This window comes from Megalops cyprinoides, chromosome 1 (assembly GCF_013368585.1).
Source record: "Megalops cyprinoides isolate fMegCyp1 chromosome 1, fMegCyp1.pri, whole genome shotgun sequence".
NCBI classification, from domain to species: Eukaryota; Metazoa; Chordata; class Actinopteri; order Elopiformes; family Megalopidae; genus Megalops; species Megalops cyprinoides.
This window is the reverse complement of record NC_050583.1, coordinates 51,034,755-51,051,465: the sequence shown is the minus strand read 5'-3', so window position 1 is coordinate 51,051,465 and position 16,711 is coordinate 51,034,755. Positions and strand designations below refer to the sequence as shown.

Sequence of the window (16,711 nt, the reverse complement as noted above, 5' to 3'; positions counted from 1 at the left end):
TTGCAAGCAGTTGGATAAACACTTCGGCCTCACGGCTGTCCTTTTTTTTTAGCAGTTTTATCTAAATTATTTCTATCTAACGTTAGGTATGACACAATTGAGACTTGATTTAATCTTTAAGTGATTTAGTCACGTTAGCTAGCCAGCTGGCTAGCGGAACACCTGGAGGGGGACTATTGGTGCTGACTATAACAAATGAAAGAACATACACCCACAGTTTTAAATGAGGAGTCCATAACTAGCTTGCTCACTCCCCCAAGCCTGTGTGTTTTTATCTACCAATGCATCGGAATTTTGAATTAGCTCGCAATATCTACGTATGAATACATAAACCCACCCCACGACTCAACTCTGCCACTTCAAACCGATTTGTCACCGTCGATTTATGCAACAGGGAGGCGAGCCCAAAAGAGCCGCCTTTGATTGGTAGAGATTTCTCGTCACATGACTACATACGTCATTCTTGAAATGGCAGCCCACATGCTCAGAATTTAACACACTGGATTGCAGTTTCCGAGAGTATCGCTTAGCAAGAATTGAAGCCAGCAGGTACATCCTTTAGTCCACAAAATCGTAGCATTGTTGTTAAATAATTGAGTTGGCTGCATAAACAGAAGGGTACGGACAATCGTAGGCCAACTAGCTAGCTATGATTGCATCGTTGACTGTAGGTAGCTATCTACAATAATACGGTAGTGGCATGCCAGCTAGCTAGGTGTTGTTAGGTAGCTACTTGTGACGTCTAGTTTATGTCCCTCTCACGCTTTGCTGGAAAGCTGTAGCTTGCTAATTGTTTGCTAAATGGCAGAAGTAGCTGATCTGCAAGCGGACCAGCCAGCTACTTGACTAGTTTAGCCACAATATTTTTGTCTTTCGTAGTTATGCAGCTATTGAAAAGTAAGGAACAACTAGCTGCCAAGCTAAAGGTATATCAGCGAGCTAGCATGCTGCCACACCTGTCAATTGAATTCATTCACGAATGAAAATTGTTCAATAACGATAATACAGATGAGAAGCAAGGCTTTACCTATGCAAACTCAACAATGAATGAAATTATTCTGTGTATATTTATCTCGCTAGCTTGCTTGTTAACTTACTTGTTGGTAGCGAGCTGGCTAACTGTAAATATTATTTATTGTGCACTGCAGCCAATCAGAGATAGCTGTGATTTTTACGTTTAGGTGATTGGATGAGCAGCATGCCAATAGATTATTTTCAATGACGGCGTTTTTTAAGTATCATCTGTGTGGTATTAGTGCATATTTTTCAGAGCTTAAAGCAATTCGCCAAATGAGTGTGAACCCCCCCAAAAGTGCAGTTACTGGGATTTAATTTTCTTTAGTAGTGGGGAAAATATGTAAACCTGCGAATTTATGTAATACAAAGTCGCGTCATAGTTTAGTTTTTCCCACAAGCTTCTGTTCATAAAAGTCAATATGATTGAAAACATGGTTTCCTGTTACTTCATTCCACTGTAAAGGGCTCTATAATTAAATGACTTTGCACTGTAGTTTTACTGTATAAAAAGTACTATACAAATAAATCAGATCATATAATAATAATATAATAATAGACCAGATTTATCTGAGTTGTCATAAGTGCATATGACTTTTTGGGTCACTTACACTTACACTTTTTGGGTCACTTACACTTACACTTACAATATGAAGATTACTGAATATAACAAAATTCAGCACCATAATTTGTCAATGTTTAACCATGGCCCTATCTCAGCAAGTTGCTGAATCAGCTTGCAATTAAACATAAAGGTTAAAGAGCAGAACATACAGTAATACTTTGAGCTCCAAATCACAGTCTGCCCATCAGCACCACGCTAACTTGACAGATTTCTTGATTTTCTCTGACATGAACATGGATCCAGGTAATTCCTGTATTTTTTTCCCACTTTTCCCACTGTAGCGTGTAGGTGTGGCAGTGTAGCATAGTGGTTAAGGAGCAAGATTTGTAGCTGAAAGGTTGCTGGTTCAATTCCCTGCTGGGGCACTGCTGTTGTACCCTTGAGCAAGGTATTCAACCTAGAATTGCATCAGTAAATATCCAGCTGTATAAATGGGTAACAAAATGTATTAAAAAAAAATTGTAATCTATGTACATTGCTCTGGATAGGAACGTCTGCTCACTGCCAATAAAACAATGGAATGGACTTTGGTTTAATATTCCCGATTTTAATCAGCTAGATTTACAGTGATACAAGTAACTAGAAGTAGGTGCTCATTCAGTGTTCTTGAGAATGACCTGTAATTATAACATCTACAATAATGAGGTGTGTAAGAAAACTCAACTGATTGTACTGCTCGTGTGTGTCTATACATTTTCATTGGGCTGATTAAAATAATTTTTTGAATTTTATTATATGACAAACGAAAGTTTGACCAAATCAGGGTTCTTCTGAGAAAAATTGTAGCGTAGAGTTTGGGTATTTGATGTGGTTCCATCAGAAGGCCTTGGTATATGATTCTCCAAGATTACAGATGATACAGATGATATATATCAAGGTTGTAGATGATATATATGATAATGCAGAACAACAAAATGTCTGTTGCAGTTTCATTATGGTTACACGTATCTGGCAACCCCACAGAGCTGTTGCTCAGGGCGCTATGCCTTGATGCAGGCCTCAGGGTAAGGTAGCTGTTCTGTGCTAACAATCGTGTAATCTGTTCCCACAGGCAGCAGCATGTCTCCAAAGATCACCATTGAGCTGCTGAGGCAGCTAAGGCAAGCCATGAGGAACAGCAAGTACATCAGTGAGCCTATACAGGCATACATAGTACCATCAGGGGATGCACACCAGGTAAAGTCAAGGTGTTTTCAACCCATTTCAGTCCCTCACAGGGCCAACTGAACTGGTTATAACACACTAAAGGAATGATTTTCTCAAAGGCCACTTTATCCAGCCTTTAAGAGACCATGGAAGTCTATGGAAGTTGTAATCTGTTGTAATTTGTGATGTGACTCACTGCCATTTGTCACACGTTTTTCCTTCCTGACAGCTGGAAACTATTATATGCTGTATATGTTAGTATGTATAGTTTATTACTAATCGCTATTTACAGTGATATAGATCTGACTGTCTATGTGTAGTGAGTCAGATCTCAACTTCCATAGACTCAAAGATGCAGACAGCAATGTTTCTTTTTTAATTTATTTTTAATTAGTAATTAGTAGTCCTGGTTAGCAGATTTTTGTCATCCACCATCAAGTACTTAGATTGTCTGTACTGTGTATGATCTAGTCTCTTTAAAAGAAGTATGGACTTGTCATTTTAGAATTAGCAGAACTATCAACATGAAAGGACAAAGGTCTTTTTCTAGCCTCTCTTCAGAACAAGAAAGTCACGATTTCTTTAAAAAAGGTGTTTTTCTGTTTTCTATCTAGTTTCCAAAAATCTCTCAATAATCAATTTCATGCTCATCAGCGGATAATCATTTCATTCTGCCCGAGGTGCGGCCTCCGTAATTAGAGGCATTGCTCCTAAGTGCTGCTTGATGACTGTAAGCAATTAAGCAGTGGGCGTAACGGAGGAGGGGGGTATTCTCTCAATGCGCAGAACGTGTAGATTTAGGAAAGCCTTTGGCATGCGCTTGTGTCTCTGATGAGAGCTGTGGTCGACACGCCGTTGGCGTGGGCCTCCCTGACCTCTGAGCTAATGAGCAAGTGCGTTTTTGTCGTGAGAAGAGGAGAGGCTAATTAGGCGGGAGGCTTGGGGGAGGGAGGGGGCTGTGTGACCACTTGGAGCTGATTGTTGAGCGTGCCCCTGCTTTCTCTCGTCTTTTCAGAGCGAATACATCGCACCCTGTGACTGCAGACGTGAATTTATCTGCGGGTTCAATGGCTCTGCAGGTATAGTACACAACACTGAACGGGTAGCATGGTGGGGCGTGGGGGTTACTGGGGTAAAAAGTTAATCGTCCTCTGATATGTGCTGACATTTTTGCTGATGATTGTAATATGTGATGGTCTTGAATTTCTCTGTAGGTGTAAAAATCTCTGTGGGTGTGGTATGTTGCACTCTGATATATTTTAGCCATTATAATGGAAATTATTAAAAATAAAGGCTACACACAGTGGACTTTACATGTGTCATTTCTGAGAGAAAATGAGATATTAAAATATTATTTCTTCTATGCAGATTTTGGCCGGTTATGCAAATGTTTTCTTAATCATTATAAAATGTGACAAGACTCAGAAGGTTGATAACACCATGGAAACAGAAGTGATCAGCCACTGTTTCATGTGATTTACAAAGAGTTTGATCATGTTTAATGACATGATAGTGATTGCTTAAAAAATCTATTCATATTTATACAGTGAAGTGTGATTCATAAGGACCCGGGACCTAAATGCAAAACCCAGGGAAAATCCTTGGTTGGACAAAGCAAGCGTTGATGAATTTGCCTTGTCAGAACCACTGGGCTTGTGCTTGGCTAACTCCTACTAAACATTTTCACCAGGGTTTATTTGTAAGTCAAACAGGGAAGTTTTCGGAGAAAAGTGCTGGGAGCAGTATAACACAGCATTTACTCAGAAGCCGGCACCACTTTCTATGTTAAGCAGCAGGATACATGTCCTCATTAAATAAAAGAGGTTGATGTGACGATAACATCAATTAAATGATGTGGGATAAGGCTGTCCTGCTGGTTCCATACAATACTTGGAAATCAAAACTTTTGGAGGTGGGGCTGGGAAAGCATTCAGTGCTGCTCTAACACGGGAGAGCAAGAGCTTCTACAATGACACACTTGCACATTGGTGTCAGACGGGCGGTCACAAGACTGAGAAATCAGAGTAAAGAGTGTGGGAACAATGGGTGCACAATTTTAAAGGGCACACAGGATGGTTTTTTCAGACAACAAAAAATCCAGGAAGAGTGTTAGGTTGCATGTAGCGTAAGCAGCTACAGATCAGCTTTGTAGGGATTGCTTCGTGTGTGTGTGTGTGTGTGTGTGTGTGTGTGTGTGTATGTGTGTGTATGTGTGTGTATGTGTATGTGTATGTGTGGTACGTCCAACTAAACGCAATGCCTGGAGTTGGTTTTCAAGAATTCCCAAGAATAAAATGAATTTCCAGGTCCATGTTAAATGAGTATAGTAAAGATGAACTACTTTTATGTTTTCAGAGAAAATACCTTAAGAATTTCCACTTTGGGAATGCCAGACATATCCTTTCATCATGTAACATGAACTAATGACCATAATGAATCTGTAAATCTGTAAAGAGAAAGTGTTGTCATTGCATCACATGCTCAAAGACTTTATGATCTCACACTTGCTTCTCAGTATGCCCACATTATACACTATTGGCATTTTATCCAGTGTGTCTTACATAGGTTACAATTTTACATGTTATTCAATTATACAGCTGGACATTTACTTTTTATGGGCAATTATGGGTTAAATACATTCTCCGAGGGTAAAGCAGCAGTGCCCCAGTGGGGAGTGTTGTGTGTCCTGCTTCTTACCGCTATGCTATACTGCCACACACAGTCCTCAGTGATGGCCCGTACCAACATTGTGAGATGAGAGGATTAGTACAAAGGCTTTGTGTAGACCGTTGTCCCTATTTAACACCGATATTTGAAGGAGGAAACCGTGGGCTCATTTGACTTGGTGTTTGACTTTGCAGGCACGGCCATTGTCACAGAGCAGCACGCAGCCATGTGGACAGACGGGCGCTACTTCTTACAGGCAAGCCAGCAGATGGACAACAACTGGACACTCATGAAGATGGGTAAAACAGCCACTCCGGATTCCGATTTTCGACCTGCATCTTCTTCTGCATGCTGGAAGCCAGTGATGCATCTGTTCTGCGGCCTCTTGTTGTCAGTCTGGTCGCAGTGCGTTTTGGCCCTTAACTTTTAGTGGGTGCATTGAAGCAAGAGCTGCATTTTCTTTCATTACATTATTGGCATTTAGGAGACGCTCTTATCCAGAGCAACTTCCCTAGGTTTCAGCTTTTCATGTTATCCATTTACCTACATATTTACCGAGGCAATGCTGGGTCTTGTCCAAGGGTACATGGCAGTGCCCCAGTGGGGAATCACACCGGCAACCTTTCAGTTACAAGTCCTGCTCCTTACTATTATGCTATACTGCCGCCCCATTTTTATACAGTGTATTCAGTCAGTTTCAGTCCCCTCTTAACTCATGATAATGTGTATGTGGTGGGGAAAAAAAAAAACAATTTTATTGAAGTCATTTACTTGATATTTGTGGCAAAGTGCATGGTAGTTAGAATGAATTAGAGAAGTTGAGTGGCCAATTTTTTTGTGGCTTTCATGTTTAAAAATGCATTCTGAAGTCCCAGGTTTGTTCTTGATCTCGCATTATTAAACAAGGATTATCTTTAATTATTTTGTGGTATTTGTAATGTGTTGCTAGGTTTGAAAGAGACCCCAACTCAAGAAGACTGGCTGATCAGCGTTCTCCCGGAGAATTCGAAAGTGGGTGTGGATCCGTGGATAATCGCTGCAGGTCAGTTTAGTGATCGTGTACAATGTAAACACACTGTTATGACCTCTGCAGCACCACACTCCAAACCTAACTCCAGTGCTACCCTGTTATACTGTGTGGAGGTAGTGTCTTACCTGCCCCGTGTGTGATGTGTGTGTGTGTGTGTGTGTGTGTGTGTGTGTGTGTGTGTTATGTGTGTGTGTTTGAGGAAAAAAAATTAAAAAGAAAGAAATCAAAACAAGGTATTGTAGCAGGGTCACCTTGTTTCTTTAGGTGTCTTTCATTATGTTAGAAGTGTAAAAGACACAAAAAAGAAGCAAGTAGCACTGAACAAAAATGAACACATTGGCTAGGCTGCTGGAGACCCCCCTTTCACCTAAAGTTCCAAGCAAACTAAAAAAAGATACCACAGTACATTGGCAGAATGCAGGAGGTGGTTGCCCTCTGTACCATTTCATTAATTAGCTATAAATAAAGAGGCTTTTCCACTGCTTTCTGCCTACAGCCAGATCAATGCAATATTCAGCATCCTCTTCACAGTGTGGCATCACCAATATGCCTATAAGCAGGTACTGCTCCCTAGCTGTGTTAAGATGTACAACAGCCAACATGTAATGCCTAAGGGTGAATCTCAGCACTCGCACTACAGCGGGGACATTGACCATAAGCGCATAAGTTTACTGGGCCTGTAGATCTGCTCCCAGTCTAAAGAGTAGATGGGCAGGTGAAAGTTTCCATTCGGTTTTGCTTTAGAGTGACTTCAGTGCTCTTCAGGTTGCGTTTTTAACAGACTGGCTGATTTCAGATCAGTGGAAGACCATGTCCAGGGCCTTGGCCAGTGCTGGCCACTCGCTGGTCACCGTTCAGGATAACCTTATTGATGCCATTTGGGAGGACCGCCCAATGAGACCGAGCACGAAATTAATCACTTTGGGTGTAAACTACACTGGTGAGTCAGTGCACAGGCGTCATGTCTAAGCTCAGGCCTGGTTTCAATCAGAATGCGGCCTTGATGTTCACTCACAATGTTAGTAATTATTTTCATTCATCTTCATTGCCAAACGATTTGATTTGACTTTGCCAAACTATGTTAGTGGAAAAAGCTCAAATGGCATTGAAATGTGGACCAAAGTTAAAGATGAATTTTGATTGAATCCAGGCCTGCATTTCTATGAACTGAAAAACTAAAAATAATTAACAAAGAAAAACAAAGAGCCAATGACTAATTGATACTGATGATCATTCATTTTTTCCTCCATATAAAACTGGAACAGCAAACATGTCAGAGCAGTGGTAGTGTCATTAGATGGATTCCATTTAGAGCAGTCAGAAGATGATGACATCACTCACATTTTCAGCAGCCATTGGTTGATGGCACACTGATGACAATCCTTTGGATTCTTCTGCTGTTTTAGGCATTACCTGGCAAGAGAAGGTCACAGCACTGAGGGCGAAGATGTCAGAGAGGAAAATTTCCTGGTTTGTGGTCACAGCGCTGGATGAAATTGCATGTAGGTATTTTGTGGTTAACCATTTTAGTGAAATTGATAGAGTGGCAGAAACTGTAATGAGTCAGCAAAGAAAGAATTTTTAAGTAGGACAATAAAATCTACCACAAGCACTATGCAGAAATGCAAAAAATACAAAAAATCCTACAGTATCAATGGTAAAAGGCTCATTTCTTTGCAGCAAAATACAGCAGTGTTTTACGCATCCCTGCTCACAACCTCCATATCATTGACCTCCATTATAATTTTCCATTCTAATTTGATATGGCAGATGGTATCGGCTTGTAGCCTGCATTACCTGACACGAGAGTGGAAGCCCCCCCACTTTGGCATGCACCTCAGAAGCCTTCTCAAGTGGCACTTCAGACAATGCTAATAGCACAAGCAGATTATCTTGCCCCAGTTTAATGTTCTATTTTAATTACGTTGTCTTTGGTTGTTGCCAGGGGACAATTAGCGTCCGAAGAGATCCACCCTCTCTGTGTGTCAGGGTGTCCTCCACGGATGGCCCCACAGGAGTGTTTTTCTTTCTCGTCATTTCTTTATTGTTAATATTTTTATTTTTGGAAAATAATATGCGGTCATAGCTTATGGGTTCTCTTTTCAGGGCTTTTCAATTTGAGGGGCTCAGACATCGAGTACAACCCTGTATTCTTTGCCTACGCCATCATTGGAATGAATACCATAAGGTATGGTTTTTGATTAATTAAAAAAAAAAAAACCTTTAAAATCTTGCATAAAACCACCTTGCTGTTACCACAGAGCATCTGCTCAGATAGTCATTGTCGGTTCACTCTGGAACGGCAGAACCAGACAGACGCATGTTTGAATCCATGGGGAGGTCAAAGCTGTGGTATCCTTTATAAAATTACTTAATCTGAATGACTCGCATATTAACTGTTTGTACAATATTCAGGTGTAGAAACAGTTAATATGTGAAATGTCATTTGCTCAAATTGTTTTTTGTTAGAGTGCTAGTTAAACAGTTATTAATAGGATAATGAAATTGGATTCACAAATGTTGCTGTCCCTATTATGGGTTAAAGGTCAGGTATATAACTACGTGATAAGGTTTGTATATTAAGGACATTACAACTTAAATGGACCCATATTTTACTAGTGCAAGTGAGCAATCTAAAAATGAAAGGTATGGCTATATAATATTATCATTTTCACCCCTGTAATCCTGATTAGGCCACCTGCTGTGCCGCTTGTAATGGTGCATGCCTGGTAACATGCTTGTTCTTGCTATTCAGGCTCTTCATCGATGTGAAGCGCATGGCGGCCCCGGAGGTGAGGCAGCACCTGCAGCTGGACTCGTCCAGCGCGGCAGAGATGACCATTCAGATCGCCCCGTATGAGTCGGTCTACACCGAGCTGCAGGCCATCTGCGCCGCCCTGGGGCCCAAGGACAAAGTGTGGATCAGCGACAAGGCCAGCTGCGCGCTCACCGAGGTCATCCCCAAGGTTAGAGCCGGGGAGCTGCACAGGTCCACACTGTGTGGACCCCGACATTTTGGTGCACTCTGATTATGAGGGCCGAGGTCAGGGCCATGAGTTCAGTCAGGTAGGTAGAGCAGGGAAAGATGGAAAACGTGTGGAGCAGGGGGCCCCCAGGAGCAGGATTGAGAATCAGTGGTTTAGGGCCTTGGGGAACACCGCAGTGCACGATGTGTGGACTCAGACAACATAGGGCATCCTACATATGAGGGCCAAGGTTAGACCCATGGGGAACCCCTCAGGTCCACACTGTGGATTCCCACAGTATGGGGCACTCTGATTATGAGGGCAAAGGTTAGGGGAACCCCTTAGGTCCATGCTGTGTGGCCTCAGACATCATGTGGCAACTCTGTTTATCAGGGCCACTAATGAGAGAGTCTCCTACTGAGCTTAATAGCTGAGGGACTTACCTGTATATGTAAAATATACCACACATATGAGCCAATTTCTTATCAGAGCCAAATGCTTCCTTTTCTTCTCTGTGTCTTCTCTCATGCTTCTCTACTTCTTGTGCTATGTTTTTTTCCTTCCAGTGTTATTTTCTTCTTTGTGTTCTTTTGCTGGTTGTATTGCAGACATTGTCCAGCATTACTTGCGGAGGCTTAAGCAATCCAGTGCAGAATATAAATAACCAATAAGAAGGGTATGCAGAGTAGAGCAATCTGTTCAATAAAGAAAACGGCAATGTTATTTTGTTGTTATTCAGGTGCATAGATCTCCGATTCCATACACTCCTCTCTGCCTGGCCAAAGCTGTGAAGAATCCCACTGAGATCCAGGGAATGAAAATGGCCCATGTAAGTTTATGTGAAATTTACACACAGTGAAGAACTGAAACATTACATGATGTTACATTATTGATATTTAACAGACACTCTTAGCCAGAGCCACTTACACAGGTTACAATTTTTACATGTTATCCATTTATACAGCTGGATATTTACTGAGGCAATTGTGGGTTAAATACATTCTCCGAGGGTACAGCAGCAGTGCTCCAGTGGGGAGTCAAACCAGGAACCTTTCGATTATGAGCGCTGCTCCTTACCACTATGCTACACTGCAGCCGTATAAAAGTATGCCTCCATGCTTACATATTAAAGTATGATCATTAAAAAGTAAAGGAGGTACTACTACTCATTTATTTATTCTTATTTTTGAACAGATTAAAGATGCTGTTGCACTCTGTGAGCTGTTTGCGTGGCTGGAAAAGGAGGTATTTGCTCATTCTCTCAATACGTATATAGGAATGCATTGCCTGCCGTTGCATGCTAATGGCATTTCATGGCACTACATATTTAGGTATCTAATCTCAGAGGGCTGTCATGTGTTCTGAAGTGAACTGTGTGTTATAACGCTGCAGATTCCAAAGGGCACCGTGACAGAAATATCTGCTGCGGACAAGGCTGAGGAGTTCCGCAGGTGAGCTGCACCGTCACTTTGCTGTCCTGCTTAAGTATTTGGGAAGGACACATGTTCCTATCCCTACAGTAAGACAAATGATAATATATGTACAATACCAAAAAGTGCAAGGCTCTTTTTACATGTGAACACATGCAAATGTAATTGCTTGTGGTCACATTGTGAAACATGATTTAGAATGGTTGTAACTAATTCTGAAGAACTGTATTGTACTGGCCTGGATTTTCAGAAGTGGTGTGGCTTCTGTAGGCCACACCACTACTGTAGGCCACATGATTTAGAATGGTTGTAACTAATTCTGAAGAACTGTATTGTACTGGCCTGGATTTTCAGAAGTGGTGTGGCTTCTGTAGGCTACTGCCCCCTGGTGGAGTCAGTAGGAATCACGACGACACATTGAATCCATGTCCGCTGTCCGGTGAACAACAAGGGTTTCAGCCAAAACTGTGTTTGCTGGACAGGGTGCATGGAAGAGCATGCATTTGTTCTAGTCGTATTGATGCTAGGTGCATGTACACCAGATTATTAAGCAGAGGGGAACACATTTAATAAGGGTTATATATATAAAGCAAATTCAAATGTAAATGTGTCTGTCCTGGTTTGAATTTTTAAATTAACGTTATATCATTTTGTTTTTTAAAGCCAGCAGAAAGACTTTGTGGGACTGAGTTTTCCCACGATTTCTAGTGTTGGGCCAAATGGGGCTATAATACACTATAGGTAAGTTTTAAAGTTTTAAAAACATTTGCTTGAAACGGGTCTTTACAGTTAGGGTGGTATTATCAGTCAGTAATTCAGGAAGCTTGTAAGTAAGAGCAGAAAATTAAATTGTTTTCTGTGTCACAGTGATGGTTGCATTGACATCAGTTAACCACGATGTTTCATTGCATTTCTTGTGACAGTTTTTTTTTTTCAAATAAAGTACAACATTAATTTAGTATTTGTTTACAGAAAGATGCAAGTTTAGTCTTTGTGAGTGTTTACCATGATTTTTGCACAGCTTCGATACCTGTATTTGTGAGAAGGAAAAGGCGCTATACTCTTTTGATCAATTGGAAAGTTTTCATGGTGGTGTAATAGGCCAGTATGTATGTCAATGTTTTCTCTTTTAGACCACTGCCAGAAACCAACCGGACTCTGAGCCTTAATGAAGTCTACTTGATTGACTCTGGGGCCCAATACAGGTGTGTTTCAGTTTTATTTTTATATATTTGAGTTGTTGGGCAGTGGTCTCTGTCCAGAGTATAATCTCCATTCAAATAGCTGGGTATGTTGCTGCAGGATTTCAGGTTGAGTAATTTGCTCTCAAGGGACAAGAGCAGTGAATATAGCTGGGGCTTGGCAATTGGACTCATCTCTCAAAAATACCAATAGCTGATTGGTGGAAAAGCATGAAGATGAATCAACGAATAAGTTGAGACTGAAGTCTGCAGCTGGATTTTCATTTAATGAAAGAGGATTAAATGATTAATGATTAAATGAAACGTTCATTTTTATGAACATTTAATGAGTGGATGAACAGAAGCCAGTGACTCAGTATATTTATTGAAAGGTGTCAAGAATACAATTGTATATTTGAGAGACAAACTCTTTTGCCAATGGTCAGAGAAAACTGTAATATCAGTGCTTCTCCTGAAGTAATGGTATCATGTCTCTTCGGGCAGTTATTGATTTAGCTAGCTGTTTATGAAGTTTACTGCCAAGAAGACAGTTTACGCCAAGAGGCTTTAATATACAGTATGTGTGTGTCTCAGTGCTGTTTCAGCAGAATCTGACATTGCCCTGATACCGTTATGATACTGACCATGCTGCTTCCTACAACTAACTATTACTCCACATTTCTAGAGATGGGACCACAGATGTGACCCGCACCATGCATTTCGGGACCCCTTCAGCTTTTGAAAAGGTACACCTCCGAAGCAGATTATTCTCCTTTGCAGTGCATGCACGAAAGAATGGAACAGGTGCTGACCTTTTGTAAATAGGCACACTGAGATTCCAGACACATCTTATTTGCTTGTCTCTTTAAAATAATCTAAGTAATGTGGATGTGCATGTTAATCTTTAGAAGTGAGGTTTTTCTGAGTTTTGTCTGCTTGTGTTGATGGGTTTCTCCCAGAGGAGAAGCTAAATTAAATAATAAACTAGTAAATTAGCTAAAGTAACATGTGTCCTGTCTCTGTCCCTGTAAGGAATGCTTCACCTACGTTCTGAAGGGACACATATCTGTGAGCGCTGCCATATTCCCCAATGGAACCAAAGGTACGGCGTTCCACATCCACAAGTCTGGAGAGCTGGATGGAAGTTTGCAGTCTGCTATATTTTATCTTATTTCTTAGTTCCACAGAATTTCTCTCAAATGGCAATTGCGTGACTCGATTGCTGTGTTGCTATATCCATATAAAATAGTCACTGTCCCCATTCATAGTAACAGAGCGTTACAGTTATCTCCTAGCACTAGCCAATCCCGTGAACGCAAATGCAAACGGCAGGCAGTCATGGCAGGCTAATCATGTAATACGTGTTCAGACATTGACACTGGATAGCAAACTGCTCTGAGAAAACCACCTTTGTGCTACCCTCTACAGGTCACCTGCTGGACTCATTCGCCCGTGCGGCATTATGGGAGTATGGGCTCGATTACCTCCACGGAACAGGGCACGGAGTTGGCTGTTTTCTCAACGTCCACGAAGGACCATGCGGGATCAGCTACAAGACCTTCGCAGATGAACCGCTGGAGGCTGGCATGATAGTCAGCGATGGTACGGCTCTTTCCACCTCGATATTAATGATCACGTTTTCTACAAAACCACCATGTTCCAGCATGCTGAAACAGTCTATTAATATGAGCTAAAATTGAATTATTAATATGAACTAAAAATGAATTATTTAATAGAGGTGTGATAATACTGTGTGACAATCTTACAGTATGGTTTGTGTTATGGTAGTAAGGCTATGATATGATCCATATTGTCATACACTGATGAAAGCTTTTACTCATTCAGCCATGAAACTGTTAACACGTTTGGCCCCAGTATAGGGTATTGATTATGTGCCAAGCTTACATGTGGTATTTGTTTTGTCAATTATCCATATATCAATTTTATAATGAAGAGGATATCCAGGGTAATTCTATATGTCTGATTTTAATTTAACTGGAAGGCTTTTGATCTCTGCTCTTACTTGGCTTGCGATTTTTCGATGTGCATTGGAGCGTGCTTACAGGCAGGCAGCCTAGACTGTCCCATTTTAATTGACATGTGGTACATCCAATAAAAATACAGTTAGGAAAAAAATCTGCAATTTTTTCCCCATTGACTTTGAGTGAGTACCCGCTAACGTTTTCCTACATATTAGTAAGTCCTGCATGCAAAATTCTCGATCCTCCCTTATAAAAATCATGATCTAGATGACAACAGCCTAGTATCACAAACCCACGTCATCACGCATCATCTCATTTTCACACTGTGTAAGTATACAGAGAGACTATTGTATCCATTGTAAGGTGGGAGCGGGAGATGCCTGGCAATGTATGGACTGCGGCACGCAAAAATAAACATTCTCAGGCCATAAGCGGCAGCCACCTGGCCAAGGAATGTATCCCTACCCCTCCACACAAAGGAACTTCATGATAGGATGATTAAACAGTGATGTATTATTCCCTCAGCAATTTGTGCGCACAGAGGATAGTGATGAAAAAAGAAAAATAATTGATCCATTCAGGAATCACACGTTGCAGTCATGTCAGGTCACACTCACGCCCATCAGCTCTTTAGGATTAACTTTTTTATGCACAGAGTTAAATACATTCTTCGATAGAATGTAGGACTTGGCAACGAGGCTCGTGAGAAAAAGACTCACTTCATGAGCCCTGTTCTGTACCAGTCCGTTGCCTTCTTTGTTTTACGTGTACGTTGTGTTCTGACGTTGTTGTTGAATTTATCAGAACCTGGCTATTATGAGGATGGGTCCTTCGGCATCCGGCTTGAAAATGTCGTCCTGGTCGTGCCTGCTAAGCCTAAGGTAAGAGACTGGCTGACTGTCACAAATTCCAACCTGAATGCAGGAAACCATCTGGTCTCTGAATTTAAATAAAAAAAATCTTTCCATCTCACTGCAGTACAACTACAGGAACCGAGGTAGCCTGACATTCGAACCCATAACCCTCGTTCCCATTCAATTGAAAATGATGAACACGGACATGCTCACGCAGAAAGAGGTATGTAACAAATAACTTACTCAATATATCAACAAGTGTTGTGACAACGTTATTGACAAACCCACAATCAAACTGATGAGAACTGATTAAACAAATTTGATTTTTGATAAGGAAATTCATTTTCATTCTGAGTTTTATGTATTTTGACTTTTTTTTTAGCTCCATGACAATTTACATCCCACAGATTTTAGGAATTGCAGCATTGAATAAACTGTTACGCTGACAGTTTGTACTGACATGCTCAGCAGCAAATACCAGGGTGTTAGCTCGCATGAAGCAAGTGACAGATGAAGTTTGAAGTGTATTTTGCCCAAGGCAAATATATTGTGATTACCATTTCCTCTAACAACAGCTCCTGTGTTAATATGAACGTAACTCGACAATCAGCAAAGCCCTGAGGTTACTTTGTGAAACAAGACTGTTACAAAGGCAAGCGGAATTGTGAGTTGCCTTTGTTACCATGGTAGAGATGAAGCCCCTTAGCTACTCATAAAGTGTGTATTATAAGGTGAACAGGAAGTTCTGAGTGAAAATTACTCATCATTACAACGTACTGACCTCTTATAAACATTTTATTTCAGCGAAGAGAAGAAAGTATGTTCAGTATAAAAAATATGACAGTAATACTGCCGTGACTAGATTTGATTTTTTTATTTTTTACTGCCTTGAATAGATTTTAAGGCATGGATCACCCTGACTCAGTGCTTTGTGGTGAACTGCATTTGTCCTCTAACCGCTGTCATCACTAAATGTGGTGGAAATGTATAGGTGCATGTTGTTGCTTTTATTAGCCAGATGGATGCAGAAATCCTGTATATGACTCATGTTCTTCTTTCCCGCAGCGTGACTGGGTCAACGAGTACCACAGACAGTGCAGAGAGATAGTTGGGGCAGAGCTTGAGAGGCAGGGGCGTAAAGAGGCCCTCGATTGGCTGATCAGAGAAACTCAGCCAATTGCCTGAACAGGTATTGGTCACACGGACACCATACCATTATTTAATCCAGCAGTTTGCAGAAGAGTATGATCAGCAGTGATTTCTTTTTTTTTTTTTCTAAAAATTCTGTTGCTTTCCTACTCTTGTCTTTATGTTTCACTATATCCTTATTTTATAAAACGCACATACGGTTATCAGTTTTATTATGAACCAATAAAAGTACATTTAAAAGAATTATTTGTCGGCTGAAGTGTGTTGCCGCTCCTCTCCTCTCCTCTCTTGTTGGTGGCATGTGGGTTGTGAGATGGATATTGCAAGTGACTTTTAATACTGTGCAATGGAGCAGTGGTGTATAGCGTGTGATCCAGCCGCTCAAGCCACTATCACTGCGATAGATGCATTACTTAACCACTAAAGGTTTTCAGGGCATAAAATGAAAAGATAAAATCAACTTTGTCCTGCGCTTTTTTGAAAGAGTGAGCTAACCTCATCCAGATGGGTGATGTTGAATGTGCTGACTCCTTAGAAGGGTTGTTAACTCCTGGTCTGGGTATGTGTTGGGGTGAAATGGTTGCTATTTCTTTTATAAATTAAGCATATTTATGTATGTAGATGCGTACATATATTTATCATGCAGTAAAAATTCAACCTAATGCTC

The 16,711-nt window shown here is 40.9% G+C and overlaps 1 protein-coding gene across 1 annotated transcript; it reads left to right on the top strand.

Moving 5' to 3' along the window:
- The first annotated feature begins 468 nt into the window (after positions 1–468).
- On the top strand, positions 469–16,238 carry xpnpep1 (X-prolyl aminopeptidase (aminopeptidase P) 1, soluble). Its single transcript, XM_036532570.1, has 20 exons — positions 469–549; positions 2,691–2,815; positions 3,801–3,864; positions 5,647–5,751; positions 6,402–6,494; positions 7,279–7,422; positions 7,889–7,984; positions 8,589–8,670; positions 9,238–9,448; positions 10,188–10,277; positions 10,643–10,693; positions 10,841–10,899; positions 11,542–11,619; positions 12,012–12,083; positions 12,745–12,805; positions 13,092–13,161; positions 13,488–13,661; positions 14,846–14,922; positions 15,020–15,118; positions 15,961–16,238. Exons 2-20 carry the CDS (start codon positions 2,699–2,701, stop codon positions 16,078–16,080), a joined length of 1,863 nt encoding a protein of 620 aa, XP_036388463.1. The 5' UTR covers positions 469–549; positions 2,691–2,698; the 3' UTR covers positions 16,081–16,238.
- The last annotated feature ends 473 nt before the right edge of the window (positions 16,239–16,711 follow it).

Excerpts from the sequence above, each read along its gene's own strand:
- xpnpep1 (XM_036532570.1), top strand. The coding sequence starts at position 2,699 with ATGTCTCCAAAGATCACCATTGAGCTGCTGAGGCAGCTAAGGCAAGCC. Across the intron at positions 7,423-7,888 it reads TTTGGGTGTAAACTACACTG|GCATTACCTGGCAAGAGAAG; the intron begins GTGAGTCAGTGC and ends CTGCTGTTTTAG. Across the intron at positions 12,806-13,091 it reads CCCCTTCAGCTTTTGAAAAG|GAATGCTTCACCTACGTTCT; the intron begins GTACACCTCCGA and ends TGTCCCTGTAAG.